Below are 14,342 nucleotides of genomic sequence, written 5' to 3'. Positions count from 1 at the left end.
ACTGCCAGAATGTTTTACAATATATATCCTACTGCTATTGTGAGCTTGGGAACTTGTTTCTCTGCATTAACTGCCACTATTCAATGCAATTTTAACTGCTTTAGGATACAGTAATTTATTTGACAAAACGTCAACATTGTATAAAACGTGCTTTCTTATGTTATATATGCGTTTTGGGCATGTACCTTATATGGAACACGCTTCTTTTAAAAGTACCTTTTTTTTGCTTTGCCCATTTACTCTTGTAATCCGAAATGTGAACCTATCAACTAAACAACTAAATCGTTTCCCAAAATCACTTCCCAAACAATAATAGTCAATTCATGTAATTCAGAACCGTTGCTAAAGAGTTTTATTATACTTAAGAGATTTTTGATTTTTTTAGTAGAAGTTGTTCCCGGAATTCATTCACATAAAGTTGGAGTGACCTGAATTTTATATTCATACAGTATAGTCTGCTCCGAGTAAACTCAAGTCTACCGTTTACTTATCTGGAGTTAATAATGGCGATGGAATCTTAATCTGCAGGATATTTAAAACAAACACACGTATACACACATTAACGTATTTGTGACTGTGTACTGAACAGAATGTACAAACTACAAGAGTGATTCTGCTATTGAAGGTCTTTTTTGTTTTAATACTAGAAATCAATTTTCTTCTAGATATTCAACAAAGTTAAATACAGGCGAAAAGGGTATCAATTTGTACGTCCAAAGATGTAATTTATGTATTCTGATTTTTAAATAATAAAACCTAATATCATGAAGATTTATTCCAGGTGACATGAGTCTAAAATGTATTCGACTGAGTAGGGAGCAGTTTGTTTATTATTTTACTTGCGATTTCCCAAGCCTGTATTAAACAAAACTAAATGTATTTCGGGTCCAGAGTATTTAGGCATTGTGGGAACATGTATTTCATATAAATGAATGAAGTCCCACCACAGCAAAGAAATTGACCCTGAGCTCCATGAACATGATTTTTCTCCCATCAATTGCATAAAGTGTGCCAGCGACAATGAGTGTAACGGGAAGAAGAAGGAGATTCACGCAGTCTAATCGTAATTTAAATGGGAATAAAAGAACTGACATTGACCATTGCTGAGTGGCAGCACAGCCACAATATGACTCCTTTGCATATATTCACACTGCTACTCACTGCATTATGCTGCTTACAGTGAGCATATGCAACCTGTCACAATCTGATAGCAAAAACAGTGATTGCAAACCAACCATGTGTAATATTATTATGACCATTAAATATAATAGTCATATAGATTTATTTATATTAAAAAAGCCTTGCCCATAATATTCACAAGATATGCTTCCATATCTGACAGTAACGTCGTATTGTCTTGAAAAATAGACAAGAAGTTTATTAAGAACTGATATAATAAAAGAAAATTATCAGAAAATCAAAGTGGCCTGCCAAAGATAATCCAATCACTTTACTGATTAATGATAATTATCTAAAAATAATTCGAAACTTCAGTGCAAAGTTATCTTCGGGCTGACATTTTTTTAAAGTTTTTTTTAGATGCATACTCCATAAATCCGTTTTAATGATCAGACTACTGACGATTCTGACAGTTATGAGAAACAATATTGACAGAATTGGTGTGAATGTAAACCCCAGCGTAGGTTGAATTGTGAATTAATAGCTTGACTATATTGTATTGATCTGCCTTGTCTAAATGTCGTCGTTTCTGTCATGAATACCTAGAAAGGAGCCATAACCGCATTCCTGTTTAACAAGTGCGAGATGCACTTGGTGTTTGTGCGCACGGGAATCTGAAAGGGGGACAGAGAACCTCACAAAGTTTTCGTCTAGTTTTGATGCTTGGATCAAGCAAAAGATAACATCTTTCGTGCTTCTACACCTCGTTTGATGGACAGCGCGGTTGTCATGTCAGGAACATTATTTTTTTAAAGATCCAGTATGTGGAAATTTACGAGATGGCTGAACTTTGTTAAAGGGGGTATTGTGCCCCTTATTCGGATCAGGAGAGCTCCTCCAAAGGGAATACTGTGTCTTTAAGGAGAGTGAGGCAAGGAGCAGTGCAGTTCCAGTACGTCACTGTTTTACTGAAGTGTTTGTGAAGCTCGGGGACTGAAAACATTTCCCCAACTGTGAAACAGATCGAGAGTGGGAAATGCCTGCATCAGCTCTCTCTCTCTGCAAACATCACCGGTAAGATCTGCAGACCTTTCACATGGGCCATAGCGACATTTCAACTTTACCTCCTGATGGTATCGGAATGCCAATGGAAATGTGCGATCGCTAAACCCAGACGAGGAACAGGTAACCAAAAAAAAACAACCATCCATTCATCTCGTGACCGTGTGTTCGCTGTTGCTTGTGTAAATAATGTATTTGTTTTGCAATTACATTCTTTTTAAACTTTGTGAACGCACTGATTTATTGATCAGTGCACAAAATATGGTATATATTTCAGCGGGGGTGTCAAGGACTCTCTGTGGTGTAAGGATATTATTGGGCAAGAATGCTTAAAATGTTTAGAACCGCTGTCATTTAGAACTTGAGATTTAGTGCAATCAAGTCAATGCAAGTTCCGGAGTGATGGTTTTTATTTTTCATTTCTCAGTTTTGTCCAATGTAATAATACTGAATAATTGATCTGGGCTGTTCTTTGTCAAGATGGGATATCCATCTATCAGTCCAATTGCAGCAGGTAAACTCTATGTTACAATCAGTGTCCATCAAACCCATCTCTGTGTTTCAGAAAGATCCATCTATTTAAACAAGGATCGCGTTACGAGTAACAAGAGCTTAACTTTTGACTTTAGATGGTAAATCAGCTGTACACTGTCCGCTACAGTTATATCTGCAATGAATGAGGTTCAGTTTGGAGTGGCATGGATTAAAACTGAGATTACACTGCATTATGTTCATTGATAGTCAGTTATTTAATGTGATGTCGCTCCAAAATGTGCATTAACTACATAATCGAACCTGTTTTAAAAAATCATTCTGGCCTCGCAAAGTCTGCGCTTAAATGGTGCAAATTCGAGTCTCAAAAATATTTCTTACGGTCTAAACATCCTGATAACTTGGAGTGGTTGATTTTATATGGCAAGTTTACTGTAATGGCATTTCCAATTTTAGCTAGTGTTGTCTACTTTTAACATGTTGACTACATCTTTGTAGCTAAACTCCCTTTTCCTGTCCTTTTGGAATAGGATTGCGCAATTAGAGAGGTGATGTTAGGTACAGAAGGATCAATGGATATCCTGGAGCAGTGGAAGAGTGAGAGGGAGAGAATGGACGCTGACGGTTCGCTTTGGCGTTCAGCTCCGTGTCACAGCCCTAAATGGACAGCATGTCCACCTCACTTTATTTGTCAGCAAGTGTCACGTTTGCTTTAAATCTTTAACATGAACAGCCCTGACTCGGTTTCAGGGAGCCCTTGATGCTGTTTTAGCATAAAAGCATATGCTAATGTACTTAAATATTTCATAGAACTCATCAACAACACCACAAAGCAAGGAGATTCAGAAAGAGTACAGAAAGGATCTCCTCTTAAGGGACTCTTGGACGTCAGTGTGTTAGGACTCCATCGAGCTGCATCAAAACTTGTCCAGAATTAGTGCTTTTAATGCATTGATTTTCCAATATGATCAATTTACCCGAAATTAAGTTATAGGTGTATCAAAGGATCAAAAATTAAATCTGCGTGTGCTCTTTTTAAAAAAAAACTCGCTGTCATGTATAATTTTCTGTACATCAATGTTACTAAGGTTACAAGAATGAGGGAGGTCATTTTTCAGTATTGCTTTAAGCTTATTTTGTTAATTCAAAAAATGAGGCCTTAAAGTCAACAAGAAGTAATATCTAATGGGTGTTGCTGATAATTCTTCAATACGCCTATTCGATCTCATAAAATATCTTTCACCCGATTCCAGTCAACAGTTTACAAACATTCTGGTTTTGTATTTCAATTATTATCTCTTTTTGTGTTTGGAGGTGTCATTAAATCTCGCCATCTCACTAAAACAGTTTGATATGAAACCACTTGACACGGGTGACCTGCGCTCTGAAACGCGTACGTGTTCCATTACTAGGATCTCGTGTGCTCATTCGTGCATTGATAATAGATTTTTAATAGGTTTGTGCGAAGTTTAGTAGCCGATTGTATCTTGGCGTCTTCTCCCGGGCCATCACATTTAAGAGGCATCAAGAGATATGTACAAACACTGAGCTCTCGCTGCGGTCTCATGTTATCTCGCCTCTTTCTCTCCCCCTCTTTCTCTGCCTATTTCAAAACCTATAAGATATTGGCTTTCTCTTAATTTGGAAGGAAACAAGTCCCGTCACCAGTTTCACAAACATTCTGATTTTGTATTTCAATTATTGTTTATTTTGCGTTTGGAGTTGTCATTGACAACGGGCACGTTGCTATATTATTCAGATTTGTGCAGTGACACAGGGTTAAAAAAAATAATAGTTAATTATAATATTGTTCCGAGTCCACTGATATATTTAAAAGGACCTGAACTTTGGGCAGCAATATCTGGACTAGTCTTTAAATAGCGAAATTCATTAAAGAAGTAAAAAATGTATTATATATATGTGTGTGTGTGAGTGTGTACTCTTTACTTCTTTAATGAGTTGTGTTATTTAAAGCTTAGTCCAGATATTGTTATATATATATATTCCAACACTTGCCTATATTTATAATTCTCAAGTGACCTATGTCGCTGGTAGATGCAATGACATCAATACGCACTGGAGAGGGTAAATTTGTAAGTAAACTATTGCAGCGATGGGAGTGCAAATGGTAAAACGTTCTACACCTGTAGAAATGCAATTTAATGATGAGGAAGACATGATACTGTACTAGTGTATATCATCTGAAAAGTCAGGCTGGATTTACAATTCCCAAATTGATTTTTTTTAAAAAAACTTTTCGTACTCAATGCACAGATGTGCTACGCCTGTAAGTAGATACTTTAAGAAACTGGTATCTGCTAGTTCATTTGCGAAAAGGAGAGCATTGTTTTTTAAACTTTTTAATGACCTTTTTAGTTTCTTGCAGATCACTTATAAATCTAATTGGAAGATAGCGATCTATATTGGTTCAACCGTTCAACCGAATGTTTCTTCACACTGTACAACGCAACGGTCACAGATCCGTCTGGATATTTTAAATGCAGGTAATTTTCATTATTTAAAAAAAAAACTTTAATATGTCAGAATACTGTTTTACAAAGACTAACTCAATTTGAGAACACGTACTTTCATCTGTAAATTGAAGCAATTATGCAGAAGATATTATATTATGTAGACTGTGGTCTCTGGATAGTCATCAATCACCCACTATCGAGCTGTCAAAGCGGGCAGATTCGTTTCTTGGAGGCAGTCTTCCAGCTGGGGAGAATAGTAGAACATCATCATTAATTAGAGTGTGACCCCGCGGCTATTCACATGTCTGAACCCATGAACATTCGAGCAAGTCTACACACCATGGCTTTGTACAGAAATCTACTACAGTACCACCAAAGCAAGACATGATTTAAGGTGGAGGAGACCTTCATCACGTTTATCTGTTGCAGGAAGTCAGACATGTCTGTCTGTCTATCTATCTGTGTCTATAGACAGACTCGGATTGATAAAATCCGAAGCTAAAGAGTGAGAAAAAAACGATTCCCAGTATGGAACCAGGACTAAAAGCATTAGTAGAGTGAGTGTGAGTGTGTGTGTGTGTGTCAACACACATAAACAAGAAGCTAGTGAATAATGTCCTGAAGTTCCCGTGTTTATTCAGTGACAGTGTCAAGTCTCTGTGATTCACCATTCACACACAGGGGGAATCTTCTACCTTCAATTCAGATAAAGGAAACGGGGACATTCAGTGTTTCATAAATCACTGACACGACAGAGTTTTGTAAAAATGTATAAATATGCCCGGCTATTTATTGTTTCCCATAAATCTTGTACTTTCTGGACGATTCGTTCTGTTTGTGGACAAGACAGCTCCTTCCTATTGTAGTTTAATGGTTTAATACATGTGTGAAACCTAATATTTTACATATAAACATATATGTGTTACCTAATATATCAAGAATCGATCTGTTCCCTTTGCGGCCAGGGTATTAGTTTAACTGACTAACTGATGGTTTACTGGTAAAGTAGCGAGTATAGGTGGATTGAAATATTGTAGAGCTTACTGTTGCTTTGACTGCCGACTTTCCTGTCCTCTATTACTGTATTACAATGGGGTGGAGCACAAGTTGCAGCTGTTCATTAATATATTTCTAATTAAATTCCGGCTCCTTCCTTAGCGATCATAGAACAACTGTTAACCCAATAACATGGACCACACTCTGAGTAACATTTCCACACAGTGTAATACGATTGTAACAATGGTCGTGACTAAAATAGTATAAATACCATATTATGCTCAATTACCTTTGTATAAGTATTGGGGCTCATATTGAGGCTATACTTCACTCAGGGCGGTTCTGGTGCATTTACATTTGAAGCATTTGTCTTCATTTTTCCCACCGTGAAAGGTATCTTGAAGTTAGACTGGCGGCTTCTTAAAGCTAGCTTTATCTGACGTCATGCCTACTGATATTAACTAAGTTGACTCGCAGAACACTTTATCTGTCTATCTTTGTGTGGGAGTATTTTTCCCCCATGCAAAATGATTCGCTTTTCGAAACGAACTGTAACGTTCAGTCGTCTTGCAAAACGAGATACATAAACTAGCATAGGGCAGTACTGGGGAACAAAAGTTTTAAGCTTTATGTAAATAAATTAAATGTGCCGTTCTGCTTCGCCCTATCAAGCATCTAGGCGCCTGTGCGCTTGCCAATCAATTGGTACAGTGAAACGGAGCAAGGCTGCAATAGCGTGGAGATCGGGCGTCTATCTCTTTTTTTTCTGAATGTTGGGAGCCCTGGACAATGTCGTACCCACAGTTCGGATATCCCTACACATCTGCACCTCAGGTATGTCATATCGATCCTTCAATTGCTTTGATCGCATTCAAGGGGCTAATTGATTGCTAGCGACCGTTTCGGCTTCTCGGCACTGCTTCGCCCACAGGCTGATCTTTAACTCACTTCAATATCGATAAATATGACGTTTCTTAACTTTACTGTCTATAATAATAAATGCATGCGTAATTGTAAGGAGCGAAGTTGCTCTACAGAGACGTGCTTTCTGTTTTGGGGGAAAAAGAGCATTCGCAAAGGAAGGGCATGAAGGAGTCCCAGTGCAGATATTCAGCAGCAACGATCCCAATTTATACATTTTTTTATTATTTGTCTTTTTTTATATATGTAGTTTCTGATGACCACCAATCCCCTGACTACGTGCTGTGAGTCAAGCGGCAGGACGCTAGCGGATTCAGGGGCTGCCGCCTCTGCTCAAACCCCTGTCTATTGTCCCGTGTATGAGAGCAGGCTGCTGGCCACAGCCAGGCATGAGCTCAACTCAGCGGCTGCCCTCGGAATGTATGGGAGCCCGTATGCCACCAGCCAGGGATATGGCAACTATGTCACCTATGGGACAGACCCCTCTGCTTTCTATTCACTGGTAAGTAATCCTCTGATCTCGATTATTATCATCGTCAGTTAGGACTGGACAAAACATACTGCCCATTTTTCAACATTGAAGGCTTTAGTATCAGGTCAGCCCACGGATTTAGCTTGATAATTGTCTTTCCTTTGATACAGAACAAGTATTTAAACCAACATTAGTACATTGCAAGTAAGAGCTCCATATTAAAACGCGATAACCGTATATTGCACTGTGGTATACCCAGGTAACTTGATCTTAAAGTAAAATTGAGAATTCCTGAGTCAACTTGCACAATTCACTGTCAGGCAACATTCCATCACTGTTATACAACATATTCCCCGCGAGCAAAGCGCTCAAAATGTTTTATTATTAGTAATAGTAGTATTATCATTATTATTGTTATTACACCCTAACACTGAATGTTAATGTGAAACTTGCCTTAAGATCATAAGTGTTCATATGTGTAAATGTTCATTTAGATTTGGCATTTCTCAACTGGAGGGCCTGTACTTCACTCTCACATGTATGTGTGTGAAACATTCATAGCAGTGCACATATATAATATAGAATTAGAACACGGATATGCAATTTGGAAGCATTTGTGGTCAGTGCATTTTGTTTAATTATGTATTTTGGCAAATAGCATCTGCGGCCCCACAAGCCTATTTACGTACTGAAAAAGATAGTTCAATTATGTTATGAATGCAGATGCCAGAAAAAGCTCATTTATATCTGGACGTGGCGTTATGGATCAATTCCCAAATAGGGGAGTTTCCCTGTGACATGTAGTAATTTAAGAAAATGCAAATAAAAGCATTACAGAAATTGAAATCCTCCCAACAAAAGTGAAGTATCAGAACCTGAAATAGTCTTCTGTTTTTATTTTTTCTGTAACCTTTGTCTCAGGTTGATCTTAGACTTGCACAAAATAAACACCTTGACGTAAAACATTTTTTTAAATGACTTGACCTGTGCATAAATGTGAGGTGATCATAGAAATTGCTACTTATCTGGTTGTAGTCTGCCATTGTTTGTACAGTTTTGATGCTAAGTGTTCTTCAGACGCTGCTTTTTGCTGATCAAAACGATCAGTGCAGAGTTTTCAATTAAATAAAAGTGCTGGTAATGAAGTCAAGATGTGCCAACATGTCTCTTTCAGAGTCCTTTTGACACCAAGGATGCAGCAGGATCTGCGCATGCGGGAATCGCCCAGGCAGCTGCCTATTACCCATACGATCCGAGCTTGGGACAGTATCAGTACGACAGGTGCGCAAATAGATATTCAGTGAGCTTCCTGGTCCAGTCGAAATATTTGCACTCGTGCCTCATAGTAATGATAATTTAAAAATCACTGCTGAAAACATACATCAACTAGTGATTTGTGAGAAGTGTACTTGTGTGTAAATGTGTATAACTTTTAAAGACTTTTAAATATGCAACATTAAAAGACAAACTCCAGTTTTCTTGGAGACGCCAAGAAGAAATTTTCTTTTCAGTGCAGTTAGATGAAAAGAACATCGAAACACGAAATCCAATTACCATGAGACTAGATGGAATGTATCTGCTTATGTGCGTTTTAAATTGCTCGTGACTATTATTTATTAGTTTGATGAAACGTTCTGGTCACTTTTGAAACTCACATACACACGCGCGCGTTTGCGGTGCATGTACCTTATATAGAGAAAAAATAATAGTGTGTGTATCTATACAGTTACTAGTTTCAAGATTGTCAAAAACCACTTAAGTCACTGCAACGCTTCAAGCCCACTGGTTGTGTGTGACCTTTCCCGGCTGAGTTGCATTAAATATTGAAGTGGAGTTGAGTGTCTTATTTAAACGCATTTTACTGCTTTATCTTAGCAGGAAGGGATATGATTATACTGTGCGTAGTATTTGACGAATATACTGTTCTAATAGTGGGTAGAATGAACAAGAACACCTTCGACAGGTATAGGGAAAGTGAATGCTCTAGAAATCAAACTGAGAGATGTGATGGACTGACTACAGGCACATTTCCTTTCCAACTCTCTTTTGCTATTTTGCACTCATCTCTGTAACACTCGTTCATCTAGCAATTTCTCAGTAGCCTTAGCATTTTATCCTTCCATTTAATTTAGCTGGCGCCCGTTCAATCGTATATTTTATCACATCGGGGATCAATATTATATTTCAAAAGCCTACACGCCACTGTCAGGCATCAGAGCTAAATAAATGGTACAGTGAGGTGAAAGTAAATGTGAAATGCACACGATCCTTACACATGGCACATAAAGGTGGGTTACTTAGGTTTTATATTCCACCCATTGATTATAACAAGTGAAACATCTAGGTCTGATTGTTTTAATACAGAACAAAATGTAGGAAGAATGCGGTGGCAGCGATAATATCTGCACCACAGGATGGGCAGTGGAGCGAAATCACTAGTTTTCAGAGATGTTGCACTTCCCAGAAATTATTAAGTCGGTGTGTTTTATTGTGTTTTTGGTATCTTGACTATATTTTAGTCCATTTTTTCTATGGTGTTTAACAACGAATTACCGATTTATAAAATAACATACTCTAGTGTAAAAGCACTATGGCACGTTCGGGATCCTTGTTACAAATTATACGTGGATAACTGAATATTGCCTACGTTATAATGATACATTTCTCCTTTTTTATAAATTTTAAATTATTTTTAACAAACTTAGATACGGTGCGGTGGATCCAGGATCCAGGCGTAAAAATGCAACCCGGGAAACGACCAGTACACTGAAAGCTTGGCTACAGGAGCACAGGAAGAACCCTTATCCGACCAAAGGAGAGAAGATCATGCTGGCCATCATCACCAAGATGACACTGACCCAGGTCTCCACCTGGTTCGCCAACGCCAGGAGGAGACTCAAGAAAGAGAATAAAATGACCTGGTCGCCCAGGAATAAATGTACCGATGACAAGAAATCTTACGATGACGAAGAAGATGGAAGTCCAAATGATAAAAGCCCGGAAGATAAACACAATGATGGTTCGCTTTCACTGTATTTTCTTCGGTAGACAAAATGCTATACCTTGCATAACGGTAGATCTAACATTAAACTGCTATACCTAATACTTTACAGTTAAATGATGTGCCTCACATATATAAAAAGATTTTGCTGGAAAAACAACATTCAAGAAAGAACACATTAGTTTAATAATTAAAAAAACAATCGACAAAAATAAGAATGCAAAGCGTCACAACTTTTAGTCAGTTTTTGTTGTTTAGTGCGAGTATATGATAAGCGGATTCAAGTCAATTAGAACACACTTCTAAACGTTCAGTTACATTATCTTCTAATTTCTAAAACTGTATTTTTGACAGATACTACATGCAAAGAAGACAAAGAGCTGCAGCTGAGTGACCTCGATGACTTTGATGGGATCGAGACGGAAAGTGATGAGTGTGAATTGAAAGGCCCATTTCAGCAGATGGACAGCAATCAGATCAGGGCCTCAGAGTGCCCGACTGACCATTGCAAGAAGGTTTCTTTAAAGATATCCCTGCCAACACCGGGAGATCGCGATTCGGAAAAGGTCAAGGACTGTCTCAAGCGAGTGATGACTAACTCCGAACAAAACCTAATGGCAGGAGGGCAGCGAGGATGTGAGACCAAGCTTTGCTTCCAGCAGCAACAGCATAGTCAGCAGATGCTCGACAACAAGCCCCGGATCTGGTCCCTAGCTCAGACGGCTACTTCCTTGAGCCAAACTGAGTATCCATCTTGCATGTTGAAACGGCATCAGCAGGCCATCTCCTCCTCGCCTCCCTTGACCTCTATGCCTACCAGCGTGGTGGACAGGCAAGATTCCCCAGTGACCACTCTAAGGAATTGGGTGGATGGGGTTTTCCACGACCCTCTATTCAGACACAGCACTTTGAACCAGGCACTAACCAACACCACCGTTTCCTGGGCTACCACCAAAGGTGCTATCTTGGATACAGAGGCAATGGGGCGCTCTTTGGGAACTTCTACAAATATGATTAAAGGTCAGATCCCAGGTTTACCCCAACAAGAAACTAATAAGGACCTCTCAGCATTTCCTAAAACAGGAAACAAAATGTTTTGTTCATAACAAACCAATTGGTATGGATTCTTTTTCTGGAGCCTTGTGATGCACTACGAAGAGGCTAACTTTAACCTGAGACGTTCTATTCACAAACCCAGCCCATCTTTTATTAGACTTTATATAATTCATCACTGTTTTAAGCTTTTCACAAAACAACTGAAGTTATTTCAAGAGCTCTTTAACTGAATGGTGTTGTGTAATTTATTCAAGTCCATGTTGGAAAGCACGTCCAAACTATAGTGTAGACATACCGGTAACGTTTACAATCCCAGAGTTTACAGAAGTGGGCATCTTAGGTTGGAATTCGCAGTCTGCTTGAAAGCATGCAAATATAATTCCCCGAAAATCCAGTTTTGAAAAAAAATATTTATGCTACCATCGAGCTCTGCCAATGGGTCACAAGCAACACTTGTTAAAAGTTTACACCATTGCACAATTCTTTGGCTTTAAAAGATACGAGAATATATGTTAAACATATGTGCACTGAAATAAATGTGCTGTTTTAGAGGTAACTAACGAGTGTTGTCTGGTTACATTATGGATAGCTAGAATGATCTAAGGGTTGAGTTAAAGCGATACTGCTTCAATTTTCCATTTTAAAGTTATATCACATTTGATGAACCTTTACACAAATCATATTATTCGCTTTGCCTGTTTTAGATACCGTGAAAATAACCTGCAACTTATACCTGATATAGGATATAACAGAGTGTCATGCACCAATATAATGAATTAAAATTCATTTTTTAGAAACATTAATGTCAGCTGCTTCACCAGCCAACACTATTTAATGTTCCCTAACTTTTTTTCTTGAATGTTGCACTTGAACTCATTGCTGCGATGTTACAATTATTAGATTAAACCAGTAGCTCAACTATTTTTATTCCTAAAACTATGAAATTTGTCTTAATCGTCTCTGCAAAAATTGAATTAAATCAATGGTTCAAGTCGTTATTTGTGTACAATTAAAAATCAACAGTACTTGTCTGTCATAGTTCCAATTGCGGGAGAAATGTGAACGCTCGAGTATCCATGTTCGGAAATATGGTATAAGGATTATGGTGCCAAGATACTTGTTCATTCTTATTGCTGGGTTGTGCGTAATTACACATTTATGTCTAATTGGGAAAGGAATTTAACACAGAAAATTGAATTGTATGTCTGATATCTAACAGGATGGACGAAGTCTGAAATGGTGCGACACTGGTTAAAAAAATAACAAAGTTTTGCGATTGTCTTCAAAACATTAAACGATGCATAAATTCATCACACAATTCAATACACTTTCAGGAGCTTGCGTTTACTGAACAGAAATACAAACTGCAGAGTTTAATTATTCAGTTAATGGTATTCCATAAAAAGGGAAAGTTTGCGAATAATACTTCATTTGCTGTCTCCTAAACAATGATTTCTAATTCTTTGACCCAAGAGAATAGTTGCGTAGAAAGTGCTTATTACCAGTATGCTTCACATAATATAAGGTTGCTTTTTATAACCGTTCAGTCCCCATTTTCTATAACTTTTTTAAACTTCCGGAAGAGATGAACTAAATAAAACATTTGCAGTCTCTGTGTACCAGCCTAATCGCCCACGATACGTGTTGGTCTGAATGTTGAGTAGCAATCCTAAATCAATTCCACAGCACCTCTGCAATTCTCAGTAAAATGGATATAATGTCTGTAAAAATTTTATTAGCAGCTTGCAATTTTGAATACGGCTGCGAATTGTAATGTATCAAACTGCTAAATGGCTCGTTTTGAAATCACGTTTTAAGAAACGGTCTTTTTTTTCTCTCTCCTAAATTCGACTTCTGCCGATTGTATATGGGGTGCATCTGGTATAAAAACAATCCGAACATTATGCACATCAGCCTTAATAAGAAAATAAATTGAATTTGACGATTGTATTTTTAATTGTTGTTCATTAAAATACAAGAGAAGAACCATGTGAAACATATTACAAATCTGTTTAGTCGTGTCTATAAACACGATCTATTATATCATCTTTGGCACAAATTATGCACTAAAGAAGAAAATCCAATTTATCATCCCATAGTTATGGTGGGTGAATACAATGTCTTCTACATATATCATGAGCCAGATCTACTACAATAGGGATTTATGCAGTCACATTTGCTGTCACTGTATTAAACTTCCCTGCTCTCTGATGATATTGTCGAGATCACAAATGCTGCTATTTGCTAGACCCACTTGTCAAAGACTCTGACAAGAGCCCTGGTCGCCAAAATGTGCAACAGCCAAGATAATTTGAAGTGAGATTTTCATTTTGACACTAACCCCTCAATTTCCAGAGGCTCTGCACCCTCTGATCTCCAAGGCAGGCTAGGCTCTGCGGTGAGCCACGTCTTCGCTGAAAAGGGCAAAAGAACTTGAATTAGTTGTAATAGATAAAAGGGCAAAAAAAGAGTCAAGGGTACTTGACAGTAATAGCGAAAGTCTATTCTCCAGGGGAAAGTGTACAGCTAGAGGCTGGAGTATGATGAATTTTAATGTAGCCTGGGCCAGCCGGAGCCTTTAACTGAAACCTTAGACAAATAAATAATTTTCAAAAATAATGCAACTGACAAAGTCTGGGTAATGTAGCCATTAGACGGTGGAGGTGGGGAGATGTAATTGTGCTGAAATTGGAATGGAAAGGTAGATTGTGCTGAGGGTGAAAAAAAAGAGAAGAATCTGTTTTCGCTG

The 14,342-nt window shown here is 38.0% G+C and overlaps 1 protein-coding gene and 1 long non-coding RNA gene across 2 annotated transcripts; one reads left to right on the top strand and one right to left on the bottom strand.

The window, feature by feature from the left end:
* Positions 1 to 5,190: 5,190 nt before the first annotated feature.
* LOC137333596 (uncharacterized) lies at positions 5,191 to 6,756 on the bottom strand. Its single transcript, XR_010965936.1, has 2 exons — positions 6,433 to 6,756; positions 5,191 to 5,391 (listed from the first exon to the last, which is right to left on the bottom strand). It is a non-coding gene; the product is annotated as an uncharacterized lncRNA (long non-coding RNA).
* Positions 6,699 to 12,876, top strand: irx4b (iroquois homeobox 4b). The gene is made up of 5 exons (XM_067997810.1): positions 6,699 to 6,977; positions 7,315 to 7,566; positions 8,711 to 8,817; positions 10,242 to 10,555; positions 10,892 to 12,876. Exons 1-5 carry the CDS (start codon positions 6,933 to 6,935, stop codon positions 11,641 to 11,643), a joined length of 1,470 nt encoding a protein of 489 aa, XP_067853911.1. The 5' UTR covers positions 6,699 to 6,932; the 3' UTR covers positions 11,644 to 12,876.
* Positions 12,877 to 14,342: the final 1,466 nt, after the last annotated feature.

This window comes from Heptranchias perlo, chromosome 2 (genome assembly GCF_035084215.1).
Source record: "Heptranchias perlo isolate sHepPer1 chromosome 2, sHepPer1.hap1, whole genome shotgun sequence".
NCBI lineage: Eukaryota > Metazoa > Chordata > Chondrichthyes > Hexanchiformes > Hexanchidae > Heptranchias > Heptranchias perlo.
Note: the sequence above shows the minus strand (reverse complement) of the source record. Positions and strands in the feature narration are given on the sequence as shown.

Bases quoted from the DNA above. Each gene is read 5' to 3' on its own strand.
- irx4b (XM_067997810.1), top strand. From the start codon at position 6,933: ATGTCGTACCCACAGTTCGGATATCCCTACACATCTGCACCTCAG. The intron at 6,978-7,314 runs GTATGTCATATC...TTATATATGTAG, and splicing joins CCTACACATCTGCACCTCAG to TTTCTGATGACCACCAATCC. The intron at 7,567-8,710 runs GTAAGTAATCCT...TGTCTCTTTCAG, and splicing joins CCTCTGCTTTCTATTCACTG to AGTCCTTTTGACACCAAGGA.